This window comes from Pristiophorus japonicus, chromosome 4, assembly GCF_044704955.1.
Source record: "Pristiophorus japonicus isolate sPriJap1 chromosome 4, sPriJap1.hap1, whole genome shotgun sequence".
NCBI classification, from domain to species: domain Eukaryota; kingdom Metazoa; phylum Chordata; class Chondrichthyes; family Pristiophoridae; genus Pristiophorus; species Pristiophorus japonicus.
Genome location: NC_091980.1, coordinates 198,344,240 through 198,361,245, shown reverse-complemented (window position 1 = coordinate 198,361,245; position 17,006 = coordinate 198,344,240). Strand labels below are relative to the sequence as shown.

At 44.5% G+C, this 17,006-nt stretch overlaps 1 protein-coding gene across 1 annotated transcript in view; it reads left to right on the top strand.

The window, feature by feature from the left end:
• LOC139263230 (rho GTPase-activating protein 11A-like) overlaps window positions 1–17,006 on the top strand; it is a 99,571-nt gene that overhangs the window by 10,610 nt on the left and 71,955 nt on the right. Inside the window, exon 2 of the mRNA XM_070878986.1 lies at window positions 11,540–11,628. Coding sequence (XP_070735087.1) covers window positions 11,540–11,628 — 89 coding nt within the window. The remainder of the gene's footprint in view (window positions 1–11,539; window positions 11,629–17,006) is intronic.

The following is a 17,006-nucleotide window of genomic DNA, read 5'->3' as shown; positions in this document are numbered from 1 at the left end:
ATCCGGCACCATTCCCGATCGATCCGACATTAACAAATTGAAGTCCTTCCTCACTGCCGAATCCCACAATCGCTGGCCTGACCCCGCGATCCACCGCCCCATGATCTCTCTGCCGCACTCCCAGCCCCAAGCCAGCCAGCCCCGTGATCCCCTTGCTCAGAACCTGTACCATCCAATTTAAAGTGACCTCCCCTCGTCCGGAAAATCCCTTATCCAGCACAGGCCAGGTCTTGGGGGTGCCGAATAAGAGATTCAACCTGTATCTCCTTCAATGTCTGCCACTGCTTATCAAACGTCTTGCACGTTAATCTATTTTCCCAGACCACGTTAGCCAACTCTGCCTTCATACCTTTGTAATCGCCTTTATTTAAGATCAGGACACTGGTTTGAGATCCAACTTTCTCACCCTCCAACTGAATTTGAAGTTCAACTGTGCTATGATCACTCTTTCCTAGAGGATCTTTTACGAGGAGATCATTTATTAATCCTGTCTCATTACACAGTACCAGATCCAGGATAGCCTGGTCCCTGATTGGTTCTGCAACGTACTGTTCAAGGAAACTATCCCGGATACATTCTATGAACTCTTCCTTAAGGCTACCTTGGCCAACTTGATTTGTCCAATCAATATGAAAATTAAAATCATCCATGATTATTGCCATAACTTTCTTACAAGCCTCCATTATTTCTTGATTTATACTCCGTCCAACTGTGTAGCTACTATTAGGGGGCCTATAGACTACGCCCACCTGTAACTTTTTCCCCATATTATTTCTTACCTCCACCCAAACTGATTCTACATCTTGATCTTCTGAGCCAATATCATTTCTCATTACTGCACTGACCTCATCCTTTATTAACAGAGCTATCCCACCTCCTTTTCCCTTCTGTCTATCATTCCGAATTGTCAAGTACCCCTGAATATTCAGTTTCCAGCCTTGGTCATCTTGCAACCATGTCTCTGTAATGGCTATCAGATCATACCCATTTATATCTATTTCTGCTGTCAACTCATCTATCTTGTTACGAATGCTGCATGCATTCAGATAAAGAGCTTTTAATTTTGTCTTTTTACTATTTTCCCCTGCTTTGACCCCACTTTCTTATTTTTATACATTCTGCCCCTTCCTGTCACACTGTGGTTATCATTTCCCATCGCTACCCTGCTCTATTACCTTCTCCTATCTCTTTGACTTTTTACATTTTCGCTACCTGAACCCCGCCCCCCCCCCCCCCCCCCATTATTTAGTTTAAGTCCTCTCTACAGCCCTAGTTGTTTGATTTGCCAAGTCTCTAGTTCCAGCATGGTTTAAGCGGAGCCCGTCCCAACGGAACAGCTCCCTCTTACCCCAGTACTCGTGTCAGTGTCCCAGGAATCAAAATTCCTTACTCCCACACCAGTCTTTGAGCCACGTGTTCATTTCTCTGATCTTATTTACCGTATGCAAATTTGCTCATGGCTTAGGAAGGTAGCTAATGTAACCCTGCTATTTAAGAAAGGAGGGAGAGAGAAAACTGGGAAACTAAAGACCAGTTAGCCTGACATCAGTAGTAGGGAAAATGCTAGAATCTATTATTAAGGACGTGGTAACAGGGCACTTAGAAAATAATAATAGGATTGGGCAGAGTCAACACAGATGTATGAAAGGGAAATCGTGTTTGACAAAGCTGTTCAGAGTTTTTTGAGCTTGGAACTAGCAAAATAAATAAGGGGAGACCAGTGGATGTGGTGTATTTGGATTTTCAGAAGGTATTCGATAAGGTGCCACACATGAGGTTTTGAACAAAATTAGGGCTCATAGGATTGGGGATAATATACTGGCATGGATTGAAGATTGGGTAACAGACAGAATACAGAGAGTTTGAATAAACATGTCATTTTCAGGTTGGCAGGCTGTATCTAGTGGGGTGCCGCAAGGATTGATGCTTAGGCCCCAGCTATTCACAATCTAAATCATTGATTTGGATGAGGGGACCAAATGTAATACAGTTGGACCTCTCTGGTCCGAAACCCTTGGGACCTGACCGGTGCCGGACCAGAGAATTTCCAGAACCATGGGAGGTCAATTGATGACCATGCTGCTGGCAAAGACCCGGACGTGTTCTGCGCATGCGCAGGGAGAGAAGGGGCGGGGAGAGAGCGAGCGCTGAACCGCAAGACACCGAGCCCCGACTCCCACTGAGCCGCGGTGATGGCGGCGGAGACCAATGTCAGGGGGAGAAAGAGAGAGAGAGAGAGAGAGAGAGATGCTTCGGTGCCTCAGTGCCTCAGTCAGCTGCCTGCCCTTCCCTTTCCTTGCCCAGCCGCTTACCTCTATCAACAATGCGGGATGCCACCCACACCGGGACTGATGCCGGACCAGAGATGTCTTCGGACTAAAGAGTGCTGGACTGGAGAGGTACAACCTGTATATCCAAGTTTTCTGATGATATAAAGCTAGGTGGGAATGTTAGTTGTGAGGAGGATGCAAAGAGATTTCAAGGGGATATAGACAGGCTGAGTGATTAGGCAAGAACATGGCAAATTGAATATAATGTAGAGAAACGTGAAGTTATCCATTTTGGTAGGGAAAGTAGGAAAGCAGAGTATTTTTTAAATGGTGAGGGATTGGGAAATATTGGTGTTCAGAGGAACCTGGGTGCCCTTGTACACGAAACACTGAAAGTTAACATGCAAGTACAGCAAAGAATTAAGAAAGCAAATGGAATGTTGGGCTTTATTACAAGAGGATTTGAGTATAAGAGTAAAGACTTCTTCTTGCAATTATATAGGGCCCTGGTGAGACCACACCTGGAGTATTGTGTACAGTTTTGGTCTCCTTACCGAAGGAAGGATATACTTACCATTGAGGGAGTGCAACGAAAGTTCACTAGACTGATTCCTGGGATGGGGGGGATTGCCCTATGAGGCGAGATTGAGTATATTAGGCCTATATTCTCTAGAGTTTAGGAGAATGAGATGTGATCTCATTGAAACATACAAAATGCTTACAGGGCTTGATCAGTTAGATGCAGGGAGGATGTTTCCTCTGGCTGGGAGTCTAGAACTAAGGGTTTAAGTCTCAGAACAACTGGCTGGGAGTCTAGAACTAAGGGTTTAAGTCTCAGAACAAGAGGTCGGCCATTTAGGACTGAGATGAGGAGAAATTTCTTCACCGAGGGTGGTGAATCTTTGGAATTCTCTATCCCAGAGGGCTGTGGAGGCTCAGTCTTTGTGTATATTCAAGACAGAGATAGATAGATTTTTGGCTATTAAGGGAATCCAGGGATATGGGGTAGTGCAGGAAAGTGGAGTTGAGGTAGATGATCAACCATGATCTCATTGAATGGCAGAGCAGGCTTGAGGCTCTGAATGGCCTACACCTGCTCCTAATTCTTATGTTGATTTGTTAGGATTTTAATCCAACTTTATTTTGATTTCAAATTGGATGATGGTCTAGGTTGTTTTACTTAACTTCACAACCTTGATACTGACTCAGACTGCTGGTGTTTGGGCCACAGCATGAAGTAAATGAACGAATAAGAGACTCTCAGCAGCCCATATTCAGTCACAGATTAGAAGGGTTCTCCATGATTTGTTTTTCCAAAATTTGTAGTGTTATGATGCATATCTATGATATGGTAATATATGAACTCAAAAATGGATTATAAAGGTCTGTGCATGCTCATTTCTCAAAATTTACAAGAGTGTGGTTAATGGGATAGAAAGAACATGAATATGCATTAAATTATGTTCCAGAATAGCAATTTGGCAGATTGTTTACAATATAATTGCAATTTGGGCAATTCTGCTACCAGTACCAAATTTAAGGAACCCAGTTTCTTCAGGTGGCACTGATTCAGCTTCGTGTATCCATATTTTGGACAATATAATGCCCTGATGTGTTTAGGTTATAGCCCAGCATATGCAAACAAGTTGTAAGATAATTATGTTGTATAAATGAATCCACATCAAGGGCCATTGAGCGTCAGCCTTGGCTCAGTGGTAGCACTCTCGCCTCTGAGTCAGATTGTGGGTTCATATCTTACTCCATGGACTTGAGCATACAGGCCCTGAAATCCCGGTCCTCTGCTTGACAGTAAAAGGTAAAAAAGATGCGCACCTACCTTATCCTGCTGTGCCCACCAGTGATCCCAGTCCTGAGGCCCCCTCTCCCTGTGCATCGGAGCGTGTGCATGTCAGGACGTCCGTGTGCTGGAGCTGGAGTCACATGGCTCTGGGCAGCCAATCCAGGTACAGTATTTTCTCATTCATAATAATGGGAACTCCATAAGTAGGAGTTCCCATTATTATGATTGAGAAACACTCACCCAAACACAAAATAAAAAAAAATAAAAAATGCACCACATATTTAAGAGTAATTTAAACTAAAGTTAATAAATATATTTTTCTGATTTTAAAAAAAAAAAAGTTTTTTTAATTCTGGTTTAAAATAAACTTGTCTTAATGGGCAGGGTTTTTAACATTAAAATGTGTTTTTAAAATTTTATTTTACTATGTTTTTGTATGTTTTAAAACTCCTACGCTGGCGCAAGAGTTTTCAGGACATCGCTGGGCAAGATATGGGTAAATACCAGAATCTTGCCCATGCGAATGTCCTGGCTGCCGAGACGCGTGGATCCTCGGAAAAGCCGGTTTTTGGCGCATGCCAAAAAGCGGCTTTTGCGATGCCTTCCCGGGTGCATACACACTCTTTGTGGACCCGGAGAGGCCGGGATTTCTAGGCCGTAGTCTGTGCTGCACTGTCGGAATTGCTGTCTTTCGGATGAGACGTCAAACAGACGGTCTGCCTCTCAAATGGATGTAAAGGATCCCACGGCACTATTTTGAAGAAGAGCAGAGGAGTTCTATCTAGTGCCCTTGCCAACATTTATCCTTCAGCCCCACTAAAACAGATTATCTGGTAATTTATCTCGTTTCTGTTTTAGGACCTTGCTGTGCGTAAGTTCGCAGCTGCAGTTCCTACATTACAACCGTGACTATACTTTAAAAGTACTTCAAGCACATACTTGTAAAGCGCATTGGGATGCTCTGAGACCATGAAAGGTGCTTGCTTTCTTTCATGCTTACATATGGTAACTTGCTTGATAGTTTGCATTCACAATTCCACCCAAACTCTAAAATATGTTTGGTGCCCTCCTTGCAAAAAGGGAGGTATTTGTTGATCCAATGACTTTGCTCAGTCCTATGAACCAAAAGAGTGCACTTTGGTCTGTTTAAAATAGTACACCAAGTCCAAATAGTCTTGTGCATTGTCTTTTTATTAAAACTGTTTGATGTATCTTGTATTAATAAAACCTCTTTTTGGATGGGTTTAATTTCTACCACTCTGATCGTAAATTTCATTACTACAGAATCATCAACACTGGAAATGGAGTGATTTATGATAAAACTTACATGCACATTTTACACAGACTCTGGTTGAACAAAAAAACACCACAGTATACACATTCCATACAGTAATTTATCTTACTGACTTGGTGGGAATCAGCTGGAGAAATGTGGACCATTTTTTGGAAATGTATTTACTATATACATGCAATCATGGTAATTTAATTTTTAATCTTTTTACTTTTTAACCGCATTTAAATGGTTATTGCGGACACCCCAAGGCGGGGAAATAGGAACTGCTGCGTGAGAGTGTGATAGCAGTGAGCATATTTCTGCCTCAATACTCTTATGGAACACCCGTTGCTTCCAGAACCCCTCTTCCAGAACCCTCGCTGTCTGTGTGTCATAAATAACCTTCCGGAAATACTCGGGGACCGAGGGTCTAGCGAGAAGGAGGAACTGAAGGAAATCCTTATTAGTCAGGAAATTGTGTTGGGGAAATTGATGCATCGAAGGCCGATAAATCCCTGGGGCCTGATCGTCTGCATCCCAGAGTACTTAAGGAAGTGGCCCGAGAAATAGTGGATGCATTAATTATCATTTTCCAACAGTCTATCGATTCTGGATCAGTTCCTATGGACTGGAGGGTAGCTAATGTAACACTACTTTTTAAAAAAGGAGGGAGAGAGAAAACAGGTAATTATAGACCGGTTAGCCTGATCTCAGTAATGGGGAAAATGTTGGAATCAATTATTATAGATGAAATAGCAGTGCATCTGGAAAGCAGTGACCGGATCGGTCCAAGTCAGCATGGATTTATGAAAGGGAAATCATGCTTGACAAATCTTCTAGAATTTTTTGAGGATGTAACTAGTAGAGTGGACAAGGGAGAACCAGTGGACGTGGTGTATTTGGACTTTCAAAGGGCTTTTGACAAGGTCCCACACAATTAAAGCACATGGTATTGGGGGTAATGTATTGACGTGGATAGAGAACTGGTTGGCAGACAGGAAGCAGAGAGTCGGTATAAACGAGTCCTTTTCAGAATGGCAGGCAGTGACTAGTGGGGTGCCGCAGGGTTCAGTGCTGGGACGCCAGCTATTTACAATATACATCAATGATTTAGATGAAGGAATTGAGTGTAATATCTCCAAGTTTGCAGATGACACTAAGCTGGGTGGTGGTGTGAGCTGTGAGGAGGATGCTAAGAGGCTGCAGGGTGACTTGGACAGGTTAGGGAAGTGGGCAAATGCATGGCAGAAACAGTATCAGGTGGATAAATGTGAGGTTATCCACTTTGGTGGAAAAAAACATGAAGGCAGAATATTATCTGAATGGCGGCAGATTAGGAAAAGGGGGAAGTGCAACGAGACCTGGGTGTCATGGTACATCAGTCATTGAAAGTTGGCATGCAGGTACAGCAGCCGGTGAAGAAGGCAAATGGCATGTTGGCTTTCATAGCTAGGGGATTTGAGTATAGGAGCAGGGAGGTCTTACTGCAATTGTACAGGGCCTTGGTGAGGTCTCACCTGGAATATTGTGTTCAGTTTTGGTCTCCTAATCTGAGGAAGGACGTTCTTGCTATTGAGGGAGTGCAGCGAAGGTTCACCAGACTGATTCCTGGGATGGCAGGACTGACATATGAGGAGAGACTGGATCGATTGGGCCGTTATACATTGGAGTTTAGAAGAATGAGAGGGGATCTCATAGAAACATATAAAATTCTGACGGGATTAGACAGGTTAGATGCAGGAAGAATGTTACTGATGTTGGGGAAGTCCAGAACCAGGGGTCACAGTTAGGACCGAGATGAGGAGAAACTTCTTCACTCAGAGTTGTTAACCTGTGGAATTCTCTACCGCAGAGAGTTGTTGATGCCAGTTCATTAGATATATTTATGAGGGAGTTAGATATGGCCCTTGCGTCTAAAGGGATCAAGGGGTATGGAGAGAAAGCGGGAAAGGGGTACTGAGGTGAATGATCAGCCATGAACTCATTGAATGGTGGTGCAGGCTCGAAGAGCCGAATGGCCTACTCCTGCATTTATTTTCTATGTTTCTATTTATCAGGCTGTGATTCCCTTGGGATTTCCTCACTCGATCCTTTGATAGGTTTGATGTTTGTGCTGCATGTTGCGTGAATTGATTTCCTTTCCACACTATTGAATTAAAATAGTGACAATATTTGGGGAGGGATATGTTTGTTAGGTCCATGTTGATTGGATTGTAGTAGTAGTGTTGCCCCTCGTACTCGAGGATGACTGCCAACAAAGAAGGCAGCATAAGTTCATCAATAAAATAAAAACAAAAACTGCTGGAAATACTCAGCAGGTCAGGCAGCATATGTGGCGAGAGAAACAGAGTTAATGTTTCAGGTCGATGACCTTTCGTCAGAACTGGAAAAAGTTAGAGATGTAACAGATTTTAAGTAAGAACAGAGCCAGGGAAAGTGGGGAAGAGAGGAAAGAACAAAAGGGAAGGTCTGTGATAGGGAGGAAGCATAGGTTTCCCCCCCCCCCCCCCATCATCTGCTTCTCCTTCCCCCCCCCTCTTCTTCTCCCCCCCCCCCCATCATCTTCTCCTTCCCCCCCCTCCCCCCATCTTCTTCTTCTCCTTTCCCCCCCTCCCCCATCATCATCTTCTCCTTTCCCCCCCCTCCCCCCATCATCATCTTCTCCTTTCCCCCCCCTCCCCCCATCATCTTCTTCTCCTTTCCCCCCCTCCCCCATCATCTTCTTCTCCTTTCCCCCCCCTCCCCCCATCATCATCTTCTCCTTCCCCCCCCCTCCCCTCATCTTCTTCTCCTTCCCCCCCTCCCCCCCATCTTCTTCTCCTTCCCCCCCCTCCCCCCCATCTTCTTCTCCTTCCCCCCCTCCCCCCCATCTTCTTCTCCTTCCCCCCCTCCCCCCCATCTTCTTCTCCTTCCCCCCCTCCCCCCCATCTTCTTCTCCTTCCCCCCCTCCCCCCCATCTTCTTCTCCTTCCCCCCCTCCCCCCCATCTTCTTCTCCTTCCCCCCCTCCCCCCCCATCTTCTTCTCCTTCCCCCCCCCCCGTCTTCTTCTCCTTCCCCCCCCCCATCTTCTTCTCCTTCCCCCCCCCATCTTCTTCTCCTTCCCCCCTCCCCCCCCCATCTTCTTCTCCTTCCCCCCTCCCCCCCCCATCTTCTTCTCCTTCCCTCCCCCCCACCCCCCCCCCCCTCTCTTCTCCCTGGTGCTGCAGTAGGTAAGTAGAAATAATTTTTTATTTATTGAGTGATTTTTAATTTTTTTGGAATGATTTATTGGTTTATTTTTTTATCATTTATTTTTGATGTTGGCTCTTTATTTGCAAAAGTGAAGTGTTTAATGTTTGTAAACCCCTCTCCCCACCCCCCCATCTCTCTTTCCCTGCGCCTGATTTCTAAGTGCAGCAAGATTTTTCTGAGCATACAAAAATCTACACTTACTCCATTCTAAGTTAGTTTGGGGTAAGTTTTCGCTGTCTAAACTTGCAAAACAGGCATAAGTGGCTGGACATGCCCCCTTTTGGAAAAAAATCTGTTCTAAAATGAAACGATTCTAACTCACTAGAACTGGAGCAAACTAAATGCCGAGAATTGTAATTTCTAAGATGCTCCATTCTAAACCCAGTTGCTCCCAAAAAATAGGAGTAACTCAGGCCGAAACTTAAGCCCAATATTTTGGGTGTATCTGACAATCCTTCTTTCAGATTTTCAACATTAAATTTTTCTTTTAAAATTTGTATATAAGAATATTCTTTCTGTTTAAACATTGTTGTACCATTTTATAATGAATGGTTTCTGCTCTTGAATGGTCTTCTTGAGAATCTTGTACTTTTAGATTGTTGTAACAACTGGAGGAAGTTGATAAGTTGCACTTAATGGTTTCTGCTCTTGAATGGTCTTCTTGAGCTATCTTCAGTAGATGATGCTTTTAGGAATTTGCCTTAAAAAGAAAATCAAAGTAATTCTTTGCAGGTCTCTGCTTTGAAACCTACTTATTATTGGCAAACTTAGTTTTAAAAGCTGAAAAGGAACATGCAGGGAACAATGTTGAGACTGGGGGAGGGGGTCCTTGTCAATAAGTCATGATAGATTTTAAAACAAACTTTTTGTAAACGGAATATTTGTACATGCAGAATAACCTCCTTAAGCTAGAGGACATTGAGGCCAATTGTGCACTGCAAATTCAGCACAGCTCATGGAACAAACCTGGGATCTTAAAGCTGTCTATTACTCAGGACCGTACAATGCAGTCAAGTTGCAAAATGAGACCAAATTGGTGCGGTCTCGGCCTGCAAGACCATCAGTAGGTCGGGACCATTGGAGGGAGCAGCATGCGCCGGCATACCACTGCAGGGAGCAGCGCGTGCTGCTGCAGGAGGGCAACGGCTGATTGCAGTGCGGGCAGGTACAGCAGGAGGGGCGAAGGAGCAGCAAGAGTCCATAGAGGGAAGTGACCGGGGCCCAGGAGAGGCGTGAGTTTGAGGCTCAGAAGAGGCGAGAGCTTAGGGGCAGCACGGGCCAGCCCACACTGCGATATGTGTGCAAGCTCGGTCTGTGCAGCAGAGCTGGTCTCCAGTTAGTCTTGGGTAATCCTTGCCACTGGACCAAGACCTAGCTCTGTCAAACCCGTGTGGTGGCTAGTGTGCAACGGCCACCATACATTAAAAAAAATCCACGCACGGGCATCTTCCACCCCTCACGATGTAGTTCGGGACCTGGAATATTAGGTCCTTCATTGAAACCCCTGTGAACTCATCCCTTCATCGCTTCGAGGGACTGCCTATGATGATGATAAACAATTTATTTTGCTTGTGGTTAAGGATTTGTTGCCAGAGGTGTTGTACTGTAGTAAAATAGTGAAAATACTTTGGTTTTATGCCACTCATTTTAAATTGCTAATATTTAAAATGTCAGGCATTTGAAAATGAAAAATCAGGCAGCTCTGTAACATTTAGGAAGTCGGGCAGCTCTGGAACTGTATTAAACTCGTGATAGTATTTGGATTGACCTTGCTATACGTTGAAAATGAATGACCTAATTTCAGGAAGTGAATGGTACTGCAAATTCAGTAACGTGATTATGATTAGCATGACATGTATGTTCAAAGGTCACTTAGTAGCAATTTATTGCAGTTTTATCTTTGTATAGTAATAACTTGAAAGCCTGATCGATTTTTCAGTGCAAACTCTTCAGTTTCTTATTTTTATGAGAGAAACGGTCCTGTGAAATTATCAATACACATCTTGTTTTTAATTTAGCATGTAATATAAAGCACAGTTGGGCTGGAAGTTCACCAACCTTGTGCCCGTTTTTCGGCGATATTTCGCTGTTTTTGTCGAAAAACGGTGATCTGCTATTTTTGCCGAAGTCTTGCGCTAGCGGCTTTGAAATATCACTGAAAAGCGAATCGCCGGTGTGGAAAAATAGTTAAGTGTCTTGTGAATGTTTTGTGATTTTTTTTTTTTGTTTTATTCAATTTTTTTTTGTGTTTTCCCCCCTCCCAAGGCCTCCCTCACAGGTAATCGGCCTCGGACTAAAGCTGGCAAGGATCGCGGTTTCTGCCATGGATCCTCGTGCAACGCCACTTTTTACTGCTGACCGCATTATGTAATGAAACTTAGGCTTTTAATAAAATGGCCTAAAAATGCCCCCGAAAATACCGCTAAGACCAAAAAACGAATTTCTAGCCCAGTTGAGTGTAATGTGCTTTCCAAGCAGCAGAAAGGAATTTGAATAGTTCAGTAGATTATTATTATTTTTTAATTGGTAATATTTCAAATGGTTTTACTTTGAAAGAATGATGGTTTGTTAATGATCGAACTTCAATAGGAAAACTTGTTTTTGAGCCTGCTTTCATTAACTTTTTAACCAGAATAAAATACAACTTTGGTAAAGATGATTAAGTCTTCAAATAAAGCTGCTGAGAAGTCTACACCTACCTGTGGGGTTGTACTTTGTTTCTCCGTAAGGGATCCTTGCACAAGTCCAGAAAGTTTAGACACCGGTCGGCAGAGCTGAGATTTAGTCAAGTCAAGTTTGTGGAAGGATACTGCTGGAATTTAACCAGAAGTGTCATTTGATAGGCTGTATCTCTTTTTAAAAATTGATGTGCTTCCACTTTCTTTTGGTTGATTTGGAAATATCAGTAATGTCCAATTTGATGCAAATTGTGTACTCCTAACATGCTTTATGAATTGCTTTTAGGATAAGAAGATAATCTACAATGCAGTGTTTGGCACCCCTCTGCATGCTCTGCCACAATGCACTGTCCTTGAACATGCCACCATTCCTCAGTAAGTAGAAAAAGAGATTTAAATGATTTTTATCATATGGTTGAAAGGCCTAGAATATGAAATATTTATCTGTTTGTAATCTTGTGCTTGTATTTTTAAAATGTTTGAAAACAAAAATAGATCACTGCACTTGAATATTTTCGAACAAAGCTAATCCAATTTCCTACGTTTTATGTCTCGGTCTATTCTTAATGCAAAGTTATTTAATTCAAATTGCCTGATAATTCAAAACATTTTGGCCCTATTTCCTAATTTGTTATTTACATCACAAATTTAGTGAAAAATTGGCTGAATTATCGGGGCCAAGTTTCAGCCTGAGTTGCTCCTGTTTTTTTTGGAGCAACTGGTTTAGAATGGAGTATCTTAGAATTGCAATTCTCGGCATTTAGTTTGCTCCAGTTCTAGTCAGTTAGAACTGACTGGAGAACAGTTTCACTTTGGAACAGAATTTTTTTTTCAAAAGGGGCGTGTCCGGCCACTTACGCCTGTTTTCAAAGTTTAGGCAGTGAAAACTTACTCCAAACTAAGTGGAATGGGGTAAGTGAAGATTTTGTTCAGTAAGTAATTAAATTCTACAATCATTCAGCTGTCATACTTATACAAATAAAGATCCAACCTGAATAAAAATTTATAAGCAAAGAAAAGATTAAGTAATCCATGTTCCTACCTGTGTGAAACAGCAGCAGCCTTCGAGCTGCTGTGCTTCAGGCAGGCCTTCCATGTTAGAGACAGGGGTGGTGTCAGTGTCTCGACGGCAGCCCAACAGCGGCAGCAAGCAGCCTTCGTGCTGCGGTGCTTCAGGCAGGCCTTCCTTCCATCAGTGGCTGGATGGCAGCCGAAGAAACAACAAGCAGTCTTCGAGCTGCGAAGGGGGTTGAGGTCATTCTGCCACGCGATATGGGCGTCGTCAGTGGCTGGCCGGCAGCCGAAGATACAGCAAGCAGCCTTCGAGCTGTGAGGGGACTGTGGCCATTTGGCCACGGGATAGGGCATCATCAGTGACTGGACGGCAGGCAAAGACCCAGCAATCAAGCAGCCTTCAAGCTGTGAGGGGGACTGAGGCCATTTGGCCAGGGATAGGAAGAGGCAGCCATATAGACACTTTTAAACTTAAATTTGCAGAATGGGTGCTGCATTGTCAACACCACGTATTATGCAATGGTTCGCCATCAATTCATTGCATAGGAGAGAATTGATTAGAGCTCACCGCACCAGGAACGTCATAGCCCGTAGGTTGATGGGCAGGAGACCTTACCCATGTCGACAATATCGAGCCAGGCGCTCGTACCTGGTTGAGCGAGGCCGATTGTGTCAAAAGGCTGCGTTTCCGCAGAGAAGTTGTCGCTGAGATCTGTGATATGCTGAGAGCAGATTTGCAGCCCAGAAGCCGAACGCCAACTGCCCTGTCTGTTGCAGTGAAGGTAACAGCTGCACTTTATTTCTATGCCTCGGAATCGTTTCAGGCTACAACTGGAGATGCGTGTGCCATCTCTCAACGTGCAATACATGCCATTTACCAGTCACGGCTGCACTGTATGCACGAAGGAATGACTTCATCAATTTCCCAATGACCGCACAAGCGATCCATGAGAGGGCTGTGGGCTTCTTCAGGATTGCCGGCTTCCCAAAGGTACAGGGCTTCATTGATTGTACCTTGCGAGCACCTGTGGAGGATTCTGAGCAGTACTGAAATAGGAAAGGTTTCCACTCTATCAATGTGCAGCTCGTGTGTGACGACAAGCAGCGCATCATGTCAGTCGATGCGAGATATCCTGGCAGCACCCACGATGCGTTCATCCTTCGCGACAGCGTTATATCAGACATGTTTGAGCAGCAGCCAGAAGGGCAGAGCTGGCTACTGGGAGACAAAGGGTACGGCCTGACCACCTGGCTCATGACACCCCTACGCGTGACACGGACAGAAGCTGACCGTCAATAAAACATGGCGCACATTGTGACGTGCAGCATCATTGAGAGGACCATTGGCATATTGAATCAGCGATTCCGATGCCTGGACCATTCTGGAGGACAGTTGCTATACTCTCCTCAGATTGTCAGTCACTTCACTGTTGTGTGCTGCATGCTTCATAACTTAGCCATCATGAGGCAGCAGGAGCTGCCTGGTAGTGGAACCAGAAGACCTATGTCAGGGTCCAGTGCATGATAATATTACGGAAAGCAGGATGTGGATGATGACGACGATCAGGAAAGCATGCAAGTGCCTGATGCCGGAGCACGAGGTCGGAGGAGGGCTGTCCATCGTGCCCCTTGCTCGATTGCTCGAGCCTTGCGCCAGCAGCTCATCCGTAAACGCTTCAACTACTGATGCCTGAGGGCTCTGCGACCACTGTTGCGCATGGACATGTTTATTCTTTGCAGTTGTTCCTACGTTGTGTTATGTTAATGGAACATGAAACAGTTTTAATGAAAAAATATTTTATTGAAAAGTTAACGTCACTAATAAAATATTTGTATCAAACTATACTTTTTAATATGACTTGAAGATCACTTAAAAACTTTAAGATCACTTATAAACTTGTAAAGTTACAAAACTTACAAAACAATTTCAATTTGAAAAACGCTACTACAGCTACATCAAGAACAAGAACAAAAGCAGCAAAGAAAGGCTGCAACCATGTCTCATCCACATCTCGGTGAATGTTCACTTTTTCATGGGGGTGTTATTTGATTGGCCGGGCTGTGTGCCCTTATTGCAGCAGCTACCTCAACCAGGCCCTCCCTGACGGCCTGTGCCGTCACTTGCATGCCCTCCCTGACGGCCTGTGCCGTCGATTGCACTTCCCTCGGACATTCCCTCCCTAAGATCCCGTGTCATTACTGCTATTTCTCCCGTCAGGACCGTCAACTCTTCACCCCCTGCACTGATGCCACCGATGAGTGATCGGGTAAGCTCATTGGTCTCCACACCCAATGCCACAACCTGAGCCGCATCTGTTGCACACTGCATCTCAGGAGAGCGTGTCTCCAATCTCCTTCTCCTCTGCCTGGGTCTGCCTCATGGCACCACTACACTGGGAGGCGCGGGCACGGACGATGGGACGCTCGGTGTTGCAAGCGGCACCACTACACAAGGAGGCGCGGGCTGGGACTGTGGGACGCTCTGTGTTCCAGACGGCAGAACTAGAGGGAGAGGCTCGGGCTGGGACGGTGGGACGCTCGGTGTTCCAGACGACAGCACTCGAGTGCGAGCCATGGGCTGGGATGGTGGGTGAATGGGTGTAAACTGCTCCATGATAGCAGCAGCAGCACTGGGACCCGCAGCGTCGGAATCAAAACCATAGAAGGTGGAACCAGAACCTATGCGAGAGGGAGGCGCAGGCTGGGACGGTAGTGCACTGACTGTAGAATGCTGCATTATACCAGCAGCACCACTGGGACCCGCAACATCGGAATCAAAATCATGGAAGGTAGAACCAAAACCTATGCTAGGGGTTGAAACTCTGATGCCCCTTGATGGGGGCTCATAAACATTAATTTGGAAGCTCTCCCTTGCAAACATTTCAGTCATCGCTGCCATCAACCCGTCTGGTTCGTCCGCATCTGGTTGTACTGGTTCTTGTTCTGTACCCTCAGGGTTGGCAGCAGCATCATCATCACGTTCTGCAAAATACATCAGAACAGTCAAATGTTTAACAGCAAGGGAGGGGGCCGTATGGGTGGCATGAGTACCCTCACACATAGGTTAGGCAGCACGTTGATTTAAAGGGCCACGATGCATTTTCAGGACTTGCCCTCTTCCTCGCATGCGGGCCCAGCTTGTGCTGTACTGATTGCTTTTCTCCATGTACCACTCATCATAGCAGCTACCCTTTGTTCCAAGGGTGTCAGTGGATGCAGATCGGGCGTGCCTCCTGTCCGAGTTGCCTCCCTTTTGTTGTGGGCCAATTTCTTCTGCAAAGAGTAAAATATAACTTTACAGAGTGTGTCAGTCTGCAAGGTGGGACATACAGATAGCCAGGGTACAATTACGATTAAATTAAAAAATGAAAGTATTACTTACACTAACTACTTGACCAAGGTCGTGCCATTTCTTTTTACACTGGCTTCCAGGTCTCCTGGTATGCACCACTGCGCAGTAATCTTCTGCAACTTGGTTCCAATGTTTCTTCATTTCTTTTGGTGTTAATTTTATGCAACCTCTGTTGCTGGTATCTAGCACCTGCCATCTCTGCTCAATTACGTTGACTAATATCTCCATTTCCTCATGCAAGAAATTCTTTGTTCTTGGTGGACGTTAATCCATTGCAAAGTTGAATTAGCACTCTTATTTCTCAAAACACACAGTCCTTAATTTGCATGCACCAATGCAGCACCTGTTCTGCAAGTTTAGCAGTGAAAAGCTGCACTCACTGATTTCAGCAGGTGATTTATTTAACAGTGCTGTTAAAAGCACTCCTTCACACACAAATATCACTAAAATTAAATCACAAGCCTTTCCAGGGGTCCACGAGATAAATCTTCACCTTTCCTCTAGTCCCTTTAAAAATAGGCCAAGTGCCAATGTTTGTTTCTCACTGCGCGCACGCTCCAACGTGCACGCGCAGGGTTGCCGGCACGACGTTGCCTTATTTAAATTAGGCCCACCCCCCCCCACTGCTTAGAGAATCGCGTGAGTGTCTGGCTCCGCCCTCCGCTGTGATCTGCACGTCGTGCCAAGCTGGTGAAGAGCTCCGAGGAGCCGGAGAATCTTGCAGTTTTTTTCCTGCTCACTTTTGAGCGCGAAAAACGGCGGCGCGGCCCAAAACTTCGGCCCATCAGGTGGGGACTGGACATTAACACGATTATTTTGGTTTACAAAATATATTGTTTTTGGAGAAACTGAAGTGGCCAAATGAGAGTTAAGCTGGTACTTTTCACCACAGGACAAATTACTGGCCTTCATTTTGGAAATACAGAAAAGGGATAGCTGATTGGAAATATAGTGGTTACTTATGTTCTTATAGACTGGCTGTACGACTTCTATCATAGAATCGTACAGCGCAGAAGGATGCCATTTTCTTGGCTTTACAAAGTATTAGAACTGTTTGTTTAAATGCAATTTTGTTTGTTTACTATGGTAGAATACTTTTGGACAGACTTAGTAGGTAACTATTTACTTTATCCCAATGGACTTTGTTCCAGAATGTCATGTTGGGTGCTTTGTTCAGTTGGTCTGTTTGAATGATGTTCAAATAAACTGTGCATAGCATGACACCAGAATTCATGTCTTGAACTTTTCCTAGTTTATTTGATTGACGTTTTATTGTAGCCTCTTTTCTGAAATGGGAGCATTTCAGTGAAAATTGTTCTGTTGTGGCATTTTCACTGTATTGAAGCTCATATATATTAGTATTTTTGTTAACTGAAAAATCTATAGC